At 36.3% G+C, this 19,000-nt stretch overlaps 2 protein-coding genes and 1 pseudogene across 2 annotated transcripts; 1 reads left to right on the top strand and 2 right to left on the bottom strand.

Moving 5' to 3' along the window:
- The first annotated feature begins 1,726 nt into the window (after window positions 1-1,726).
- On the top strand, window positions 1,727-5,048 carry LOC108866746 (annotated as a pseudogene).
- A 156-nt stretch (window positions 5,049-5,204) lies between these two features.
- On the bottom strand, window positions 5,205-5,777 carry LOC125472822 (formin-2-like). The gene has a single exon (XM_048574709.1). It carries the CDS (start codon window positions 5,775-5,777, stop codon window positions 5,205-5,207), a length of 573 nt encoding a protein of 190 aa, XP_048430666.1.
- A 6,418-nt stretch (window positions 5,778-12,195) lies between these two features.
- On the bottom strand, window positions 12,196-12,831 carry LOC103941018 (glutaredoxin-C1-like). Its single transcript, XM_009351203.3, has one exon. The coding sequence runs from the start codon at window positions 12,689-12,691 to the stop codon at window positions 12,308-12,310; it is 384 nt and encodes a 127-aa protein (XP_009349478.2). The 5' UTR covers window positions 12,692-12,831; the 3' UTR covers window positions 12,196-12,307.
- Between the last annotated feature and the right edge of the window lie 6,169 nt (window positions 12,832-19,000).

Here is a 19,000-nt window from a genome sequence, read left to right as displayed (position 1 = left end):
GTGAATAAATCAGTAAGTATACAAACTTAGGCTCACCTTATATGTTCGATGAACCAGGCTTAGCCAACTATATATTGTCAAGTGGCCAATAAAGTGTATACCTTGGCTTTGATTAATATACATATTTATGCAATACCTGCTAATTGGTTAACCAAAAGAGGCGAGCAATAATTCAGGCTTTTTAACAGAGTAATCTTACATTTATCATATTTTTCACACTCTATTTGTATCACATCTCTAATAGAGGTTGACCCCGCCAACACATATGGATTTCATCTCTATTAGAGAAGTGGTACGAATGTGGTATGTAAACTGTGGTAAGAATATCAATTTTGTTTTTACAATCTCTAATACAAATCCTTTTTCATAGACTCCATTTGTAATTGTGAGAGATCTTAAATTCGATACTTGACTTATATATAATAGGGGTAACCTATTTTGTAGGCTTCACCCAAACCTCTCACCCTTGATAAGAGTACATGTTTTATCTTATTAGAAAGGTAACAACCAATATATATGTTCCAAACATCTCCCAATTAGCTTAGAGGTTTTTAATTCCAACACAACAATAAGTGAAGCTGCTGGAAATCTCCACGAGCGACCAAAATAAGTCGAAAACCCTTCTAGCATGTGACATCACCAAGAGCTTAATTGATTGTTTATAAAATTTATTCGTCGGTCTGAAAACTGAAAAGCCAAATTATTGTCTATAAAAATGATGCGACTAACCTAAGTAACAGACTAATTACGATTACTGAAGAGATCACGATGACTAATGCATCAAACATTATCACGTTTATAAATTACGATAAAGTGCCACTTGTCGAGTTAGATGATTAAATACTTGCCGCATCTTATAATATATTATATCTTCAAATTTAGCTACGTAAAACATATTCAAAATGATTTCTCATTAAGTAGACAAATAATCTGAGGGACAGATATAGATCATGCGTTGCAATCATGCTTGTTAAGTAGATATAGAATAACAATTTTAATAGTGCCATTTAGTACTATGATATAGCGGTATTTCTCTTCACTTGTAAGTAAGAAGTCTTAGGTTTGATTCTCGCCAAAAGCGAATTTAAACCACATTATTGCAAGCTCATTGTGAGGCTTAGCTCACTCCTCAACCCTTATACTATCTCCAACCCTTGGGGATAAAGCTTAAAAATTTAAGCCAGAAAATTTTAATAAGTCATATCCCAAAAACTGCTTTTCTCCTCCAACATAAGGCTTAAAATTTTAGCTCGAGATTATTAAACAATGATTTTAGCCAAACTTTATGATAACATTTTTGAAAATAAAATTTATGTAGATTATCCTAATTTATTTTTATGAACATTATAGTCTAAAAATATTTAAATTCCTATTAGTAATTAAAAATCATACAAATGTATAAGTATTTATAAAGTTTAAGTTAAATTTGATTTAAATTATTTTAGACGTTAGATTTAATTTTGGGCCGTGATTTTTTTTTTATTATTATTTTTTTTTACCATTACATTTGATCTCGTTTGATCATAGTCGTTAGATTATAAGTGAAAAAAGGTTTGAAATATGATAGTTTGGTGGGTTCAAAATAATTTAAGCCAGACTTAAATTCGGGGGAAATCTAGCCCAGATATATATTTTCTTCCCATAGCTTATATAAGGCCATGGTTGGAGATGGTTTTTTTTTTTTTTTTTTTGGGGGGGGGGGGTGGGGTTGGTTTAAAGTTTATATTTAAAGTTTTATCCCATGGGTTGGAGATGGTCTCAGTGTAGAGAATATTGTTTGTTCAAAAAAAGAAAAATAATAGTAGACTAAACTGTTGTTTGACCTTATGAACTATTATTTCAGTTGAAATTGACCTCTTAATTATTTTTTGGTAAATAACCCCTTGAACTATTTGAAATTAGTCAATTAATCTATCACCGTCAAATTCGATGAAAGTTCATCCACTTTGCTGTTAAATGCGTGTCTAATACATAATTTCCTCTTAAGAGTAAAATCGTACCAATATTTGATGTCAAAATAAATGAAATTTCTTTCTTAGATGGCAAAGGCTTTAAGACTGAATACTATGAGGCTTGGAGCAGACGTAATAGTGTTTTCTCGTTGTGTTGGGAAGGATGGGAGAACGTTTGTTTCTCTCTCTCTGTTAAACCGTAGCTTGGAAACTTGATTCTCTTGGTCTTAGAAGCTGTAGTTTACATGATTGTAGTACAAGGACCTGCAGAAACGGCGCAAACTTTTTGTCACATCTTTTTGTCAAATTGAAAAGCAACCGACTCATATTGTTCTCTCTTAGGCCGACGCAGACCATTGGATTGCTATCCTACACCTTTTTGAGGGGTACTGGAAAGGAAGACTTTGTGGTTCCCCCCAAAATTTCTTTTTCTTTTATGGTGGTAAATAATGACAACTACATTTTAGCCGTCCCTGATTCTTATTCTTTTGGGTTTATAATTTTGTACCGTAACTCTGGAGAACATGGCATTTCTCAGGAAGAAGATCCTTCTTATTTAGCCATGCTTATTTAAGCGGAGAGGATCTTCTTCAGCAGGTAATTCCTTAAAGAGCATGGTGCGCGTATAATAATTTACAACCTTTGGGAGGATGATGAAGGAAAACTGGAACTCGATTTGGACACTGATCCTTTTGACTCTTTTTCATTTGATCGTTGTTTTTTATCCGAAGTCTTGTAATTATTGGGTACCTGCACTGCACGTTCAGATTTGAGTTCTTATCTTTCGTGGATGAAATGACAGGATATTCAAATTAATTAGAGGAGTCAATGAGGATGAGAAGAACATTCAGATGGCAAAACGCTATCCCAGCTTTAGACACTACTTAACTGTCGGCATTTGTTTAGGGTATGTTTGAAGAACTCACTCACTTCAATGAATGTCAACATTCACTGTGACAGAAACCGTAATTCTCGAAGAAGACAGTTTCACATATGATCTTACATCAGATAGAACTTTAGAATTATTCCTCATGGAAAAGATGTTGAACATCATAATATAGTGAATGACATGATGTTAACTAAGGAGGTAACGTACAGACCTTGCAACTTCCAGAAGGAATGTCGTCAAAAGATGAAAATGTAATACCTTCGAGACTAAATCTTGAAATAGCATTTTACAGATGACCGTTTAAATGTGACGCTTGGTTTTGTAAATATCATATTGATGTCCAAGGGTTCAGCATATATCATAAAAATCGACTGATTAAGGTTAGTTGTCAGTGTTTTTTGTCTTAGAATGTCTCATTTAAATTGTTGGTGGTACTTTGCTAGAATAAGGGACAATAATGACTTGCATTCTTGTACGGTATATTCTGTTTTCTTCTCTTATTTTGCCTGAAAAAACGTCCTTAGCAGCCGTTTTGGAGGCTATGGAATCCTGCTGGCAGTGATGGTCGTGGCGTTATAGGTATTTTGTATACTTCTCAGGCAGAGTAGTTCTTGTGTTTCTCTCGGTGTTGCAGAGACTAATTGTAATGTGGATTAGTTCTGTTACCCACTCTTGTCATCTTTCTCCTTGACAGGTGTTTTGGAAGCTAATTTTGTTGAACCAGCTCACGACAAACAGGGATTTGAGCAGACAACTGTGCTTTCAAGACCAGAGGTAAAATTGGTTAAAATTCAAAAGGATTACTGGTTTGTTCTTTTCCTAAATACCGCTTAAGTACTTGAGGTTACATGTATCTAACTTACTGTGAGCCATTTTTTTCTAGGGGCAAAAATTGCCAGACTGTTGGTTATGCTCCAAGAAGACGTACTACTGATTTTCCAGAAAGAGAACCCTTAGCGTCTGGTAGAGGCAAATCCTGTCTCGTAAATCAGAATTGCCATGGTTCTAAGTTCAGCAACAAACTTGAAAAGGGATCGTCACCCGTAAATGCTTCAAGTGAAGATGGGATCTGTTATGAGGAATTACACTCTTCTATTGAACCCCAGCACGATCCTGCTTCAGATGAAAGAGTCCCTCAAATGCTTACGCGTTCAGTCAAAGGCATTTTATTTTACCTTTACTTCTCACTTATGCTTATAGCAAACGCAAAAGAGTTAAAAGATTCTTGTGGACCTTATGGTTAACCATCGAGAATTGGACGGTTAATAGAAAGTTGTGTTCACTAAAATTTTGCTAACCACCACCACAAGTTTTCTCACTGCTTATATTTGCTCCCACTAGCAGACATCCGCTACAAATGGAGTGGGGCAAGTTTCTACAGATTGCAATGCTGAGTGTTCAACCAAATCGCAGGAGGATTATCATGAAGCGACAGAAAGGTTCTGTGAAATTGAGCTCTTTACCTTCTTTGATTGTGGGAATCGTCCTTTTATCCAAAACTTACCATTTCACTGTTGTCTTCTTCTTTTTGCAGTTTGAAGAAGATTGTCAATCCAACAATGGCTAAATTGCTAAACGAGCGCAATTTGTGAAAGGTGTAAATCTCTTGGAAATGAAGTCAGCGTGCTTGATTTTAACATCTATCTTGAATTTGTACGTTATATTACAACATTAAATTTCAATACTCATGTTTTTCACTCTTCGTTTAAATCAGCTTGAGCTGGGCAAAACAAAAAATAAAAGAGTTGGAGAAAGAGCAATCGACTTTCCTTGAAATAATAGTGCAAGAAAAGGCTGAGAGGGAACAAGAGGGGGAAAGACGAAGGAAAAACCTATAGGTGAGGATTTACCACCAACCTCTCTTAGCATCTTCACGTGTCCATTGTTTAAGATTTTTTTTTCCTCTGGCTGCAGGGGGTTTCTAACACCGTCGGTAAGTTGCTTGAGAAGGTGAAACTTGAAAGAGCTAGAAGGAAAGAAGCTACTAAACCCTAAAGTTGCGTGTGAATGAGGCACATGCACGAGCGTCCGGGCTTGTTTTAACATGTAGCTAAATGTTAACGCAATGGGGAGGACTTTTGTGTGGGAAAATATTGGTAGACCATTTCTGATAAAAACCCTTAGCCACTTTAGGACCAGTTCAAAGTTGTCTTAAACCCTAAACAATTACAAATCACAAGCTAACAGAGCACAGAAATATTCGTGGACGGAGGATTGATGTGAAATATGTCTTAATTGTTATATCCAAATGTTTTTCATCTCATACATGAACAGAATCTCTTTTTGCTACCATGGCAAATAAGCTTTTTTGACCATGATAAACAATCATACATATGGATCATAATTATTTAGATGTCTGAAAACTAAGGATTCTGGTTTTGTTGGGTCCTATGAGGGGACGGAGGAGGAACATATGGTATCCAAGTTCTGGGGTCTCCAAGGCTGAACGCAGGCAGCGGAGGAGGAGGAGGATAAACTGAGGGGATATAAGGAATCCAAGTCCTGGGATCCCCCAAGTTAAACGCTGGCGGAGCATTTGGGGCAGAAGGGTTCGGTGCCGGAGGGAATTGTGGGAATCGGAAAGGCAAAGACGGTGGGCCCCGGAATGGGAATGGGGGCAAAAATGGCAAAGCAGGCAGAGGAGGAAAGGGCAGGGAAGAAAATGGCGGCAGTTGAGGCCAAGGGAAGAACCCATACGGTGGGAAGTAAGGTAGGAAGAATTTGGAGGAATTGAACGAAGTTACCAGTTCACCCTCCACCTTCCTGTTTCCACACAATGTGAGATTTTTCTTAGGTGACAGGAAACTCAAGGCGTTCATGTTGTAGATGCAGAGGTTGTCTTGTTTCGATTTGACTGAGATTTCGTCTGCGGTGGTTCTTAAGGAGGGGACATTGCAGGAGGAGGAGGAGCTGCCTATTAAGGTTGCCTGGCACATTGACTCAGGGCAAAGCCACTGATGCAATTGACTCCATCGACAGAGGGGATTTCAAGTTTATAGACTCCGCACTTGTATGTGGTTTTGTTGACCTGGAAGTTCATCAGTGATGCTGACTTGAGGGATTTTGCTCCGAATTTGCATTTTATGAGGACATCCGCACCTGATCAGTCAAAAAATCAAGGGTCTTAGATTCAAATTTTGTTTTGAAACTAATAAGTAGTAAGTAAATTAGCTACATTCATCATTTAAACAAAAAAAAAAAAAAAAAATCCTAAAGTGCTTTAGAATGACAAAACTTTCAAAACCTAAAAAGTCTAGAAAGTGCGCATTTTATAATGTTTGACAAAAAAACTTAGAAGTTAGAAAGTATTTTCACTGTGTATTTTCAGAAAATACTTGAACTTCTGTGTTATATTTAGACAAGCAATTTTAAAGTATCAATGAGCTTTAGACTAAATTATTAAAAATGCAATAAATACAATCAATGAATTACTCAAACACTACAAATCTACTGCTAATTCACTACAAAATGCACTACTTTTAAGTTCAAATCATACCTTGAAATGTATCATTTGAAATCTCTCCAATATATTTTTACAGTGCACTCCTAAGCATACCATTATAAACATTTGCTCTGCTTTTAACAAAAGTGCTTACAAGCAAAAACGCGTATTTATAGATTCTAAATCAAACTATGCTGTATTTCAGAGATTATATATCTGGGAGAAAGTAGCTGCTCCTAGAGAAACAGTTGCTTAAACAGGTATCACAGTAAATAGCTCCCACGACAGTGATCTGAGCTGTTGGTGGTGTGGATCTAGCAGCCAGAGCAGGAGAGAGGATGGCAAGAGATGCAAGAAGCAGAAGAAATGAAATAATTGAATCCATGAGTGTTTGTTGCTAGCTGGTCTGTGTTATGTAGCTGGAGGATTCAAGCTCTCCGTTTAATGGAGCCCATGAGTATTTGGTGTTAAGACCAACTGTAATCAGAGAGATGAAATGCTTTATATATTCAGAACAAAACAAAGACATGTGAAGAACCCTGTTGGCATGATTGTCAGGGAAGAGGGAGGGATAGACGAGAAAAATTACATGCAAATGCTAAAGTGACAGTATTCCAAACACTTCACGAGTTACTATATATTTTAACTTGCACTTATGATATTGTATAATTAGTTTTGGAATATTGACAACTTGACGTTCCTATTACATGTAAGTTCGTGAGGGTTTATTGTTGGGATAGTAGGGCTTTAACTTCTGTTGTGAATTCTGGACGAAACAAGTTGTAACTAGATATGGGGTTTTTCGCCCTTTTTTGTTTTTGACATTTTGCATTTGGGGCTTGGGGATCATTTTCTCTTGGACTCCTCCCCCACATTGTTTGAAGACCACTAGATGATTCAATTTGAAGGAAATTTCTTTGTCATGCACAACTCTCCATATATCTGCTAGCACTGGTCCTTACACTATGTCCGTGTGAGAAATTTATAGAGTGAGAAGTTAAAAAAGTAAAGAACGGGAGAGGGAAGTTATCTTTATCTATTTGAAACATATTTTTTGCGTTTTGGTTGTTTTGATGATGTGTGGGTGAGAAAAAAAAAAAATTTGTGCAAAATTACTTCAATACCCATTAATTTAAAAATGTTTTTCTTAATTATGCATGAAAAAATATAATAATATTTCCTTAAATTTTTAATTGAAAAAGAGAATTTTATTAATAAATAATATTAGGCTTAATTATTACAATGGAATCTGGATTCTCACCAGATCCTCTTTGTGAGGATTCTGAGAATATGTGAATTATATCTGTTCATTGCAATGGCGGATCCAGGATTTTATACTCGGAGGGTCCCAATTATAAAGGTCAAAAAATTTATAGACAAAAATAACATTGAAAATTTACATATAATACATTTCATTAAAAAATCATATGCAAAACAATAGTACAAATTATAAAATCATAATTCAGGCATTACGAGGTTTCATAAGTTACTATGGAGTACCTAAGTTATTGATTATCTAATATGAACCACTAAATTTAAAACACCGGTCAAATAAAAGTCCCCAAACTCCCACTATCTTTCTAATCAAACACACCATTTTTCTATTTTACCAGTTACCAAACATCCACATTCTCTCTTACTAAGAACAAAGCTGTCATACCTCCACCAACCGCCTCCCTCCCCATTCTCCAGAAGCCATGGCAGCTCCACCCCTAAATTTCACCAACCCATGACAAATCATATCCATCTTACTAACCTTATGAAGGAAATTTCACCCATAAGAAAAATTACTAAGATGGTTGAAATAATTTGGGGAAATTTGGGCTCATGTACTGCCCCCGCCAGACGACAGAGAAAGGTTGGAGGAGAAGTGGGTGGCACCGACGGATGAGACCATGGCAGAAGCAAGGAGGAGAGAGGCAGGAAGGGTCCCTATTTTCTTTTCTCCATGCGTGGTCATCTTCTCCGAGAAAAAGACAGCCACTGCAACATGCAACCTACAACCTACACAAACCTCATGCTCAAGTACGAGGGGTCCTCGGAAAATTTATAGCAGTGATTTAGGATCGCCGACGGGTCTTGGGACCTCCCAGATCCCTATGAGGATCCGTCATTGGTTCATTGTATATCGTACGGTCATAAATCATTTTAAATATTTTTATTTAAAATTAAATACAAACAGTACCTAACAAAAATTGACTGCACGATATACGATGAACGGACATGATTTACAGATCCCCATGATCCTCACCAAAAGGATTAAGACAGGATCCTGTTGGATTATTATGGTGTCTATACTTTACCCCTAGTATTATTTTAATCTCTGAACCTTCATATTAATTTCTTTAGTCATCGAACTTAACAATGTCTTGTACTATTGGTCATTTTCCGTAACGCCGTCTATTTTTCCGGTAAACTTAAGGGTATATTAGGAACTTCATCCCACATCACTAAAATTGAATTTAAAAATGATAAATGAGAAGAAGAAAAACTCTTTAAATAATCAGATTTCTTTGTGTAAGAAAAATTGTGACATCCCGTCCCGAAATTATCGAAAACGTATGTGTGAAAAGACTGTTTTGCCTCTAGTTCGATTTTGTTACGTATTTTGGTTGTTTTTGTGTTGTGTTGGCATGTCTTTGGGCCACACACACACTCCCACACCTGCACCTGTCCCTGTCCCTTTCCCTGTGAGTTCCCCCGAGTTCCCTCTCCTCTCATTTTCCATTGAAAACGTACGGCACACACCCAAAACCCCTCAAACCTTTACAGATCGAGGGAACCAAGTACACCTTCAAACTCGTGAGGCTCGTGCGAGTGCAACCATACCATTTTCAGGTAAGTTTATCACCGTTTTCACGTCGATTCGACGAGGTCCGTTTTGGATACTATTCATGCAAACGTAAATGCTTACGTTTTAGGGAAAATGGAACTCGTAGGTAGCTTGGTGAGGTCCCCAGGAGTCTCGGAGTAGCTCGTTTGAAGAATTTAGACGTCGGGATCACCGTGTTCGAAGTTGGCCGGATTTGGAGTTTGGTGACAGGTAAGATTTCGTGAATTTTAGCCTTTAAAAGTGGTACATCGTGATTCTCCTAGGTCTAAGCTTCGTTTTGGTAGTAATTTCATGAAAATTGGACGAAAAATGAGTGAGATATGAACGTTTGAAGTTTTCGCGATTTTCCGGCGCCGGCGACGTCGCCGGAGTCTCGCCGGAGAAGGAGACGGAATATTCCGTCAATTCTGACGGAATATTCCTGACGCCGTTAACGGAATCCGTTAGAACTAACGGAATATTCCTAACGGCGTCAGTTGACGCCGTCAGCGTGCCAGGCACGTGCCTGTGCGTGGCCGGCGCATGTGGCCGTGCCTTGGCCGACGCGTGGGGGCGCGTGCGGCTGTGGAAAATTTTTCTAAAATTATGGGTGTGATCCTGAGGTTGTGTAGAGCACGTTGGTATATTCAATTGTCCATTTTGAGCAATGTATGAGAAGTTATTACGAAAGGAAGGTTATGTGTTTTAAAATTAACGTTTTTATAGTATTTTCGCATATAGGTGAGACGTATCCCGAGGACGAGCGTGGTCACTCGAGGCAGGGGGGTTACGACCCTTCCACATACCAGTGAGTGAGCTTTTGGTTTTCCGTATATACCTATATTTTCCCAGAAATTGTTAAAAAGGGTTAATTGTTTTATGCCATGCACCATATTATTATTGTTTATGCATCATTACGTGCATTATTAGTTGCATACATGTACATATGCATATTCGGGTGCTGTGGATGCACAGGTAAGTGCCAGGTAAGCGTTATTTCATATTTGCATTCAGTAGTGGTTTGAGATGCTTAGAGAGCTCATAACCTGCACTCCCGGTGTTAGTGCTCCCGCCCAGAGTAGGGCACAGTCCTTCACGTGATGTTCACCTCCCGCACCACACGCTCAGCTTGGATCCAAGTTAGTTGCATAGTCCTGTCGTACAGACCACATTAGGTGGTTCCGACTCGTAGGTGATCCGCGATTATTCGCACAGAAAAAAGAATTTTGTTTTTTAATTCTCTCTCACCCTCTATCTTCCTTCGGTATCACCATTCTCTCTCTCCTCCTTCCCCGTCAGAAAAACTCTCTCTCTCCCCTTCTTCTACGGAAACCCCAAAGAAGCTAAAGATATCTGAAACTGAAATCGAAAATGAGCTACCGCTGCTGCTGCAATTCTGGAAATTGCTCGATCATATTTGTTTCGAGCTATTATTAGTAGCATGAATCGGATCCCGACCTTATGCCTTTTGCTCTGCTTGTCTCATTTGGGGTTTCTCGTGAAAGGGGAGAGACGGAGAGAAGGGAGCGGTGGGGATGGCATGAGAGAGAGAGAGAGAGAGAGCTGAAGATTTGTTTTTCTGTCCACCGTTGTATTTCAACTCGATTAACTTTCAGTAAACGATTGAGATAATTAAAAAACAGTGTTGCCAACTTGTCATTGTTTATGCTGCAACCAGTTTTATATAGCTTCTTACTGTTACACTTCAAAACGCCAGATAAATCTTGGTAATTATGTCTGAGTATTATTAACTAGGTAATTGTAAATGACGCTTCAACGCAGTGCGAGAAATAAATTATGCCTATCCGTTCTGGTGAGGGTTCGACTTCCTACTAATCATCCTCCTCCTAACAATTAATCATTTAATCGGTCCCTAACGCTATTGTTTGTTAATATATATATAAACTAGTTAATTAGCTGGAGGCTATGTTGCACCAGTACTTCAAATTTGGACAAGGGTGAGTATCGGATACCTACATCCCACGATACCTTTCGATACATATCGGATACTTCATTAGAAGTATCGTTGACTTTTTGTGTAGTTGACTATCAGATACTTCTCAAATACTCTGAGGATACCATCGAAATACTCTAGAATATGGTCAAGATACTCCTAAAACATTGATCTTGAATTAAGTTAGGAATTTGGGTTGTTGTAGTTTTTAAATTCCGTTGTGGATTTGGGAGACTCGCCAGGACATTTAGAGATGGATGTCGCCCCATCAGAAAGGATAATCATTTTGGTCCTGGGAGAGGCAAGGATCAATCTCAAGAATGTTAGGTTTTTCCAGCCTATGATAAGTTGTCATAAGTCTATAAGGATTATAGTCTTAGATGATTAAATTGTTTTCCCAATTGGAGTTAGTTTCTTAATTGGAGTATGATTTATAACTATATTCCAATTAGGATTAATAATCGTTATTAAACAAGACCTTTATTATGTCTATATAAAGGGGCTATTGTAGTTTTGAATTAGGAGGAAGCAAAACAATAAATTGTATACCACTCAAGGGATTAGAGTGAGGAGAACATTGTAAAGTGTGTGCGAGAGGAAAGAAAATAGATAGTGTATTTCTTGTTCTTGTTCTTTCAGATTTTTCGTCAAGTCCTAGTTCTAGAGATTTGGCAAGATTATTGGTTGTACTCATTATTGATATAGTGAAAGATTATTGTTAATGTCCGGTGAACGTAAGCACATATTGCCGAACCACGTAAATTCTTGATGTTATTTATCATGTTTATTTGTTTTCAATTTCCGAAGTTTGTTATATTTTTTCTCATTCTTAAACGCGATATTCTCAATAAAGAATTAAACACTAAGCAGTGTTCTATTTTGTTAATGCTATAAGATAAAATGAATGTTTCATTCACTCGATAGTGATTTAACTTATATAATGAATTATGAACATATGGAATATATTTTAGAAAAGATGTATTATTTTAATTTCCATATTTTTACTATTGTATGCTTATTTTTTAGAAATTTTTGTATCGACATACATTATCATACCAGATACCTAACTTGTATCCGTATTCGTATCCGTGCAACATGGCTAGAGGTGAATAACATGAAGAAGCAGAGCAAGTAAGAAAATGAAAGTGAAATTAACATAAATATATTCCAACGTAGTTAAAACTGAACATACACTCTCACTCTTTTCTTTTCCCTTTTTTTTTTCCCTGACATGCATGTAATAATTCGACGATGACGATCAGAGCCAGAGGGCCCCAGCCTCCTTAAGAAGTGGGACCAGGGACCCATTGATATGGGAAGCCATGACTCTATCCATGGCGCCGACAAGCTTGCCACCAATGAAGACCACCGGAACCGCCGACGAGTTGCCGAGCAACCTCATGAGTGCCCTCTCGATCTCCTTCCCTCTGGGGTCCTGATCCAGCTCGTACACCGTTGTGTTCACCCCCATCCCGCAGAAGAGCCTCTTGACGGCATGGCACATGCAGCAGCTGCTCACGCTGAATATCACCACCGCGCTCTTCGAGGCCAGCCTTGCCACCCGCTCTAGTGGATCCCCCATGCTCATCCTCACCGGCACGTAGTACCCCCATGACTCAGCAGCTGCCTGGTAATGCATCATGATTAACAATGCACTAATACAATCCTAATCTCTCCTCTTAATTATTAATTAATTGGACCCAAAAACGAACAAAAAACCCCACTAAGTAAAATCGTAGATTGCAACTGAGAGGAGAGAAGTGAAGAGAAGTTGTTTATGGTTTGAAAATTGAAATTGGAATTTGAAAAAAGTGAGAGTGAGGTGCGGATTTTATAGGGATGTATGTGAGGGGTAAATTGGTAATAATGAAGGGTTGGGAGGGGTCAAGGGGGTTGCCTGTGTGTTGTCGCAGGGCGTGCGAAGAGGATGTCGTGGTTTTTGCTTTAAAAGGATTGTTGTCTGTACTACAATGTACAAGGAGGGGAGAGGAGCGTACACGTGGACAAAATACATACTCGTATTCTCTGGTGGTCACTGGCGGATGCGGCGGTGTCAGGAGGTGGAAGGCGGCGAATGGGGTATTTTTGTCTACGGAAGTTAGGGAGGGGTACTGTGTCAGCTCAATTTTAAGCTGAAATTTAGTGCTTTATTCAGATTATGTTGGAATTGAAGCAGGCTTTAATAAAAGGGGGCAAACGAGGCAGAGGGAGGGATTAGACGGCTGCGCTGGTCCTAGTTGTCGAGAGCGTTGTTATGTATGACCAAAAACTTCTGTTTGCAAATTCTGACGTGACCCTTACGCGCATGTCTCTAATCTTTTTCTTCTTTTTTGGTTTTTTGGGGTTTTGGATTTTGGTTCCATCAGCAGATACAGTATTGGAATGGCCATTGGCCATTGGCCAGAGATTGGTGGGAACAAAGGCGAGATTTTTTAATGTAAACCGTCACATAAAGTGGTACATCATGTGTTTTTATAAAAAATGTCGATTATGTGTGTTAAAAGGTTAATAACTTAAAAATTAAAATTTTTTACCATTTGCATAAAAATACGTGATATATTATCTATATTCTCGTCATAATTAAAAATTTCTTGAAACAAAGAACATGATCGTGATGATCAACGGTTTTTCTTTCTTGAGTTTTGCAATTTGACCCCCACACAACTCCCATCCCATGGAAAAGTAGAACTGCGACATCTAGCAGCATGCCACATTGCCATGCATGCATGCTGGTGTTTGAATTATTTTCATGTTTTTGTTGTCTGTAGAGTCGTGTCTTCCTGCTAAATTAACTACTTTTTACTTTTTCTAAGCTAATTGACCATAGTAAATAAGCTCCATATGGTTAGTTTACTTTAGTGTTCACTGTTCACAAGGTTCTACTAATTAAGAGATTTTTTATTGTGACCGAAATACAGAAGATACATTATGTGTTTTTATATAAGTAATAGGAAATTTTATTTTTTAAATTATTAATTTTTTAACACACATATCCTATCATTTGTATAATGACACGTGATGTACCACCTCGCGTACCAGTCACATTGAAAAATTTCTCCCACTACTTAACGCATGGAACTCCAAACACTAAAACCCTCGTGCGTTAGTTTATTAGAGTAGTGTATATATTGCACTTCACTATTAATTTCGTACGTTGAGAAGTTGTCCTACAATTAGACAAATTCTTTAACCTCTACTGAACGTGTGCAAGTGTGCGCCTGTTTCTCTAATTCTATCACATAACTAGTAACATGATTAGAAAAAGCAACATGAGTGTATATAGTCTGTAAAAGGGCAAATTTTCTCTTACAACGGGGTTATATCTCTTAGTTAATTTCTATAGCTCTTATCATGTCGTACCAATTGTAGGTGCAATTATATGTCTATTTCTCTCGTCATGTTATTGATATTGTGAGATCGATGAGAGAACTTAATGAGTGAGAAAGACGCTTAATTAAATATAATTGGTGATAAGCAGATTTTCTCCAACAATTGAAGTATATCTCTTAATATCTACATCTCTTATCATGTGGTATATATGAATAGACATATATATCGCACATGACAAATTAGATTTTCTCCGAAGTATGGCTTGGACGTCCTATATATTCATGTTAGTTTTCTAAATTAGTAGTGTATGTAATTGACGACTGTCTTATATATCTATTTTTTAAGAAAAAAATTAGAATGAGATGCCTCATTTTATACTTTTCTAGATCAAATATTTGTTACTTTCCAACTTCAGATTAAAGTGTTTTCACTTTTATTAAGAACACTACTTCGTTTTTGAAAGAATAGCACCAGCTACTGCTAAAACCCAATCACTAATGGACACGTGTCCAAATATTGAAATTGGAAACCCAGATTGGACACGTGTCCATTTGTATTGAGGTTAAGTAGTGTTCTTTGATTAAACTATATATTTCAGGTATATTCTTAATTTAAATGTTTTTCAAATTCATTTTAAATTCATTACTATGTCAAAAATCTACTCAATAATACTAATTAATTTATTGTTATCTTTATGGAATCTCATCCCTTCCTCAATTTAAGGATTCAATTACATTTAGTGAGGGTTGAGATTAATTTAATAATCAATATATGTCTAAATTATTTAAGAAATTTCAAGATATCCAAGAGCTCTTTTGGATATACTTTTTTCAAGATTAACTAGCATTTTTACTAAGAATTGTTTCTAAAAATATCTTCATTAAAAGCGCTTTCAGTCATTTTGAAAGCATATCCAAACAAGCTATAAATCACTTGTAACCTTGCTTTATACAAAAAGTGTTTGTAACTTTTTTCTTTATTACTGTAATTATTGTTGTTGATGGTTATTTTTCATTCTTTATTTTCATTTTTAGAAATTCAAGTCTAATTGAACTAAAATGTACCATCGTTCTTTAAAAATAAACATTGACATGTACCAAGACAATTTATTCTCACATTGAAAAGTACCTTTACTAAATTAAAATGTATTCATACCGAATAAAAATGTATGCTTACTAAATTGAAATTTACCCATATTAGCTTGAAGTGTACCAACAAGTTTTACAGCTACACATAACTTGATGTTAGCTTTTATGTCACAACCCGGCCCCTAGCCCCCACCACATCCCGGGCTCGACTCCACCGTAGATATTGTCCGCTTTGGGTTCCGATCATGCCCTCACGGTTTTATTTCTAGGCACTCACACAAGAACTTCCCAGTGGGTCACCCATTCAGGGAATGCTCTCGCCTGAACTCGCTTAATTTCGAAGTTTCGATGGAACTTGAAGCCAGTGAGCTCCCAAAAGGCCTCATGCTAAGTAGATATGAAAATATACATATAAGGCTTACAGGATCCTCACCCCTGAGTGATGTGGGATCTTACAATCCACCCCTTAGGGGCCCGACGTCCTTGTCGGCACACTTCTGACCAGGGATTGGCTCTGATACCAAATTGTCACATCCCGGGCTCAACTCCACCGTAGCACGATATTGTCCGTTTTGGGCCCCGCTTATGCCCTCACGATTTTGTTTTTGGGAACTCACACAAGAACTTCCCTGTGGGTCACCCATCCTCGGAATGTTCTCGCCCGAACTCGCTTAATTTTGAAGTTCCGATGGAACCCGAAGCCAGTGAGCTCCCAAAAGGCCTCGTGCTAGGTAGAGATGGAAATATACATATAAGGCTTACATGATCCTCACCCCTGTGCAATGTGGAATCTTATATTTTACATACCAAAATTATGATAATATAAACGTATCAATACCTAGGTATGTATCTAAACAAAAAGTAAATAACATATCAAATACTAATTGATATATAAATTTGGATTACATAATGTACCAATAATGTACCAATTATGCACCAAATTATTGGTACGCTCTTTTTTAATATATACGGGCATGCATATATATAATGTATGTACTATCATTTGGAGTAAATTAGTACGTTTAAAATAACACTTTTTTTTTTGGTTAAAAAATCATCGTCTTTTTTACACCCACAATTCAAAAGTTTTTTGTTATTATAAATATTTTATTTTATTTTATTTATTTGAAGTATATTGAATTAATGGACATAAATTAATTAACAATATCTTCTTTTGCAAGATTTTAGAAACTTGTTATATATAGGATTTAATTAGTAAATTAATTATAATAACAATTTGTGTAATTTGAAATTAATTAGTAAATTAATTAAAATTGTAGAAAGTAGTTTGATCAAAATCTGTGAAAGACTTAAGACTAGTTTGGTATTGTCGTGCTTTATAGAAAAATTGTTTCTACTGCGCTATGAGAATAAATAACTGTAAAATAAAGTTATTGAGTGTTTAGTAAACTTTTTTATTTTTTTTTATTTTTTTTTTGTAAAAGTGCTTTTAACAAAAAAAAATGTATGAGTGTTTGGTAAACTTTTATATAAAACTGTTGTAAATATGTTAAATGACTTAAAAGAATATAGTATGAATGTTAATAATTGGCGAAGAGAATAATGCAGAGGTAAAGATTGTAATTTTGTAAAATATGTGAGGCTGTATTTGCCATTTGAAAATTTCATTAAATGGGCACTGTTCACTTCATTTGAAAAAAAAAGGCACTTTTCTTGGAAGCAATGCTTTTCTATTGTCATTAGCAGCAGTTTTTCAAAAAAAAAAAAAAATATTGTTTTATCAAACACATTTGGTGTTTCAGATTTTTTTAATAAGCTACTTTTTTTTAGAAGCACCACAACCCCAATTAGCCCTTAGATGTTTAGCCTAAGAAATTCAAACCAAAGTATCCAGACCAAAATGCCCCTTTTTTCTAAGCTTTAACTTGGTTTATTATATGTACATGTAAAAACTAGATTAAGGTCGATTAGGGATTCATAAAATATATATATATTTATGTATAAAAACAATGGGAAATAACAACAAACAAAAAAAAAGGTGGAATCTAGTAACGTGTAGCAGCAAAAGCAATAACAAAGCAAACAGTTGACTTGGATGTTGGATCGATTACAGAGAAAGAAGAAAAGGGAAGGCGTGGCGTGCAATATAATACAGAAGAAATCGGGCGGCGGGCACAGTTGCATGCAGCGGCAGGATGTGAGGAATCTTTACTCCATCTATACAAATCTGGGTTTAATTTAGTTGACGGTTTGGGTGTATAGGTCCGACCAGAGACTTTTGTTTTTGGCTTTTTCAGCACAAATAGTACTGTAGCTACGTACTATCTATGGGATTCTCTCTTCTCTCAGATGTTGAAACTGGACCGGTTTTAAGAACAGAATCTGGTTTGTGCAGTACAGCCGTTGAGCCGTAGTTAGAGTAACCACAGAAAGAGCAGGATCAACACTCGAGACAAGTCGAGGAGCCAACTCCAAACTCAGAACATGAGTAAGAAACTAGGAGAGAGTTCACCAACAACGAGAGTTTTAATATTTTTTATATGTTTAGATATTCAATTCAAATTTTCTCTCCACTTAGCTAAATTCAGCTAGTGACACCACCAAGTCGGTTTAGTTAGGCATAGAGTCTCTTATAAATATGATCATCATGCATGCATTTGGTAAATAACTGAAAGCATGTTTGATATCCTTCTTGAAATGATGTTCAAAGACCAAATTTAACTGATATTTGTGTTCAAAGAAGAAATATATACACACTATGATAAAAGTTTAAGGACTAATTCTAATTTCACATTAAAAAAATGATGAATGTAGCTACAAATTACTTAATACTCATTAGTTTCACAAATAAAAAATTAGATCCAATAATAAACCATACAACATTGTGGAGCTTTTTATATTTAGTCATACGTGATGTAGATAATACAAAAGAAATTTGCAAAATATGATGTCCAAAGGCCCAAACAGAAAAAAAAAAAATGATCACAAACCTCGCATCTGCAAAATCTTTTGAATAATAATTCCCAAAACAAAAGCATCACAGATCTAATTCTAAAACTGGAAAAACAGATCTTTTATATTTATCTGTTGTCATTAACCATTCTTTTATGATGTCCATGATAGTTGAAGACGATGGAGAAAATTTGGGAAGAAAAACAGATGAGAGAGAGAAAAGAGAGGAAAAAATAAAATTGAACCATTAGATTAATTAGTAGGAAAAATAACTGTGAGAGTTTTAAAAAAAAATAATAATATTTAAGACTTGCCATGTAACGAGTTTTGATTGAATTATAGTGTCATTCAGTAAGGTACAGTGACAAGTAAAGCCCCACATAAGTTTTTTTCTTTATAATTAACTTATCAATAACATAAAATTTCTTCCATATATTTGAGCCCACTTATCTTTATGATATTTTGCAAATACAGAAATCTAGGATACATATAAAGAGTAATGTTAGCGAGACTAACTATTTAGACCAAATTTTATAAACCATATGATGATGTGGTTGTTGATGATTAAATTATTACTTAAGTGTTGATTAACTTACTTATTACCTATTGGCTATTGCTTT

This window comes from the organism of the source record quoted next, unplaced genomic scaffold (assembly GCF_019419815.1).
Source record: "Pyrus x bretschneideri cultivar Hongxiangsu unplaced genomic scaffold, Pyrus_bretschneideri_v1 Contig74, whole genome shotgun sequence".
Lineage (NCBI taxonomy): Eukaryota > Viridiplantae > Streptophyta > Magnoliopsida > Rosales > Rosaceae > Pyrus > Pyrus x bretschneideri.
Note: the sequence above shows the minus strand (reverse complement) of the source record. Positions and strands in the feature narration are given on the sequence as shown.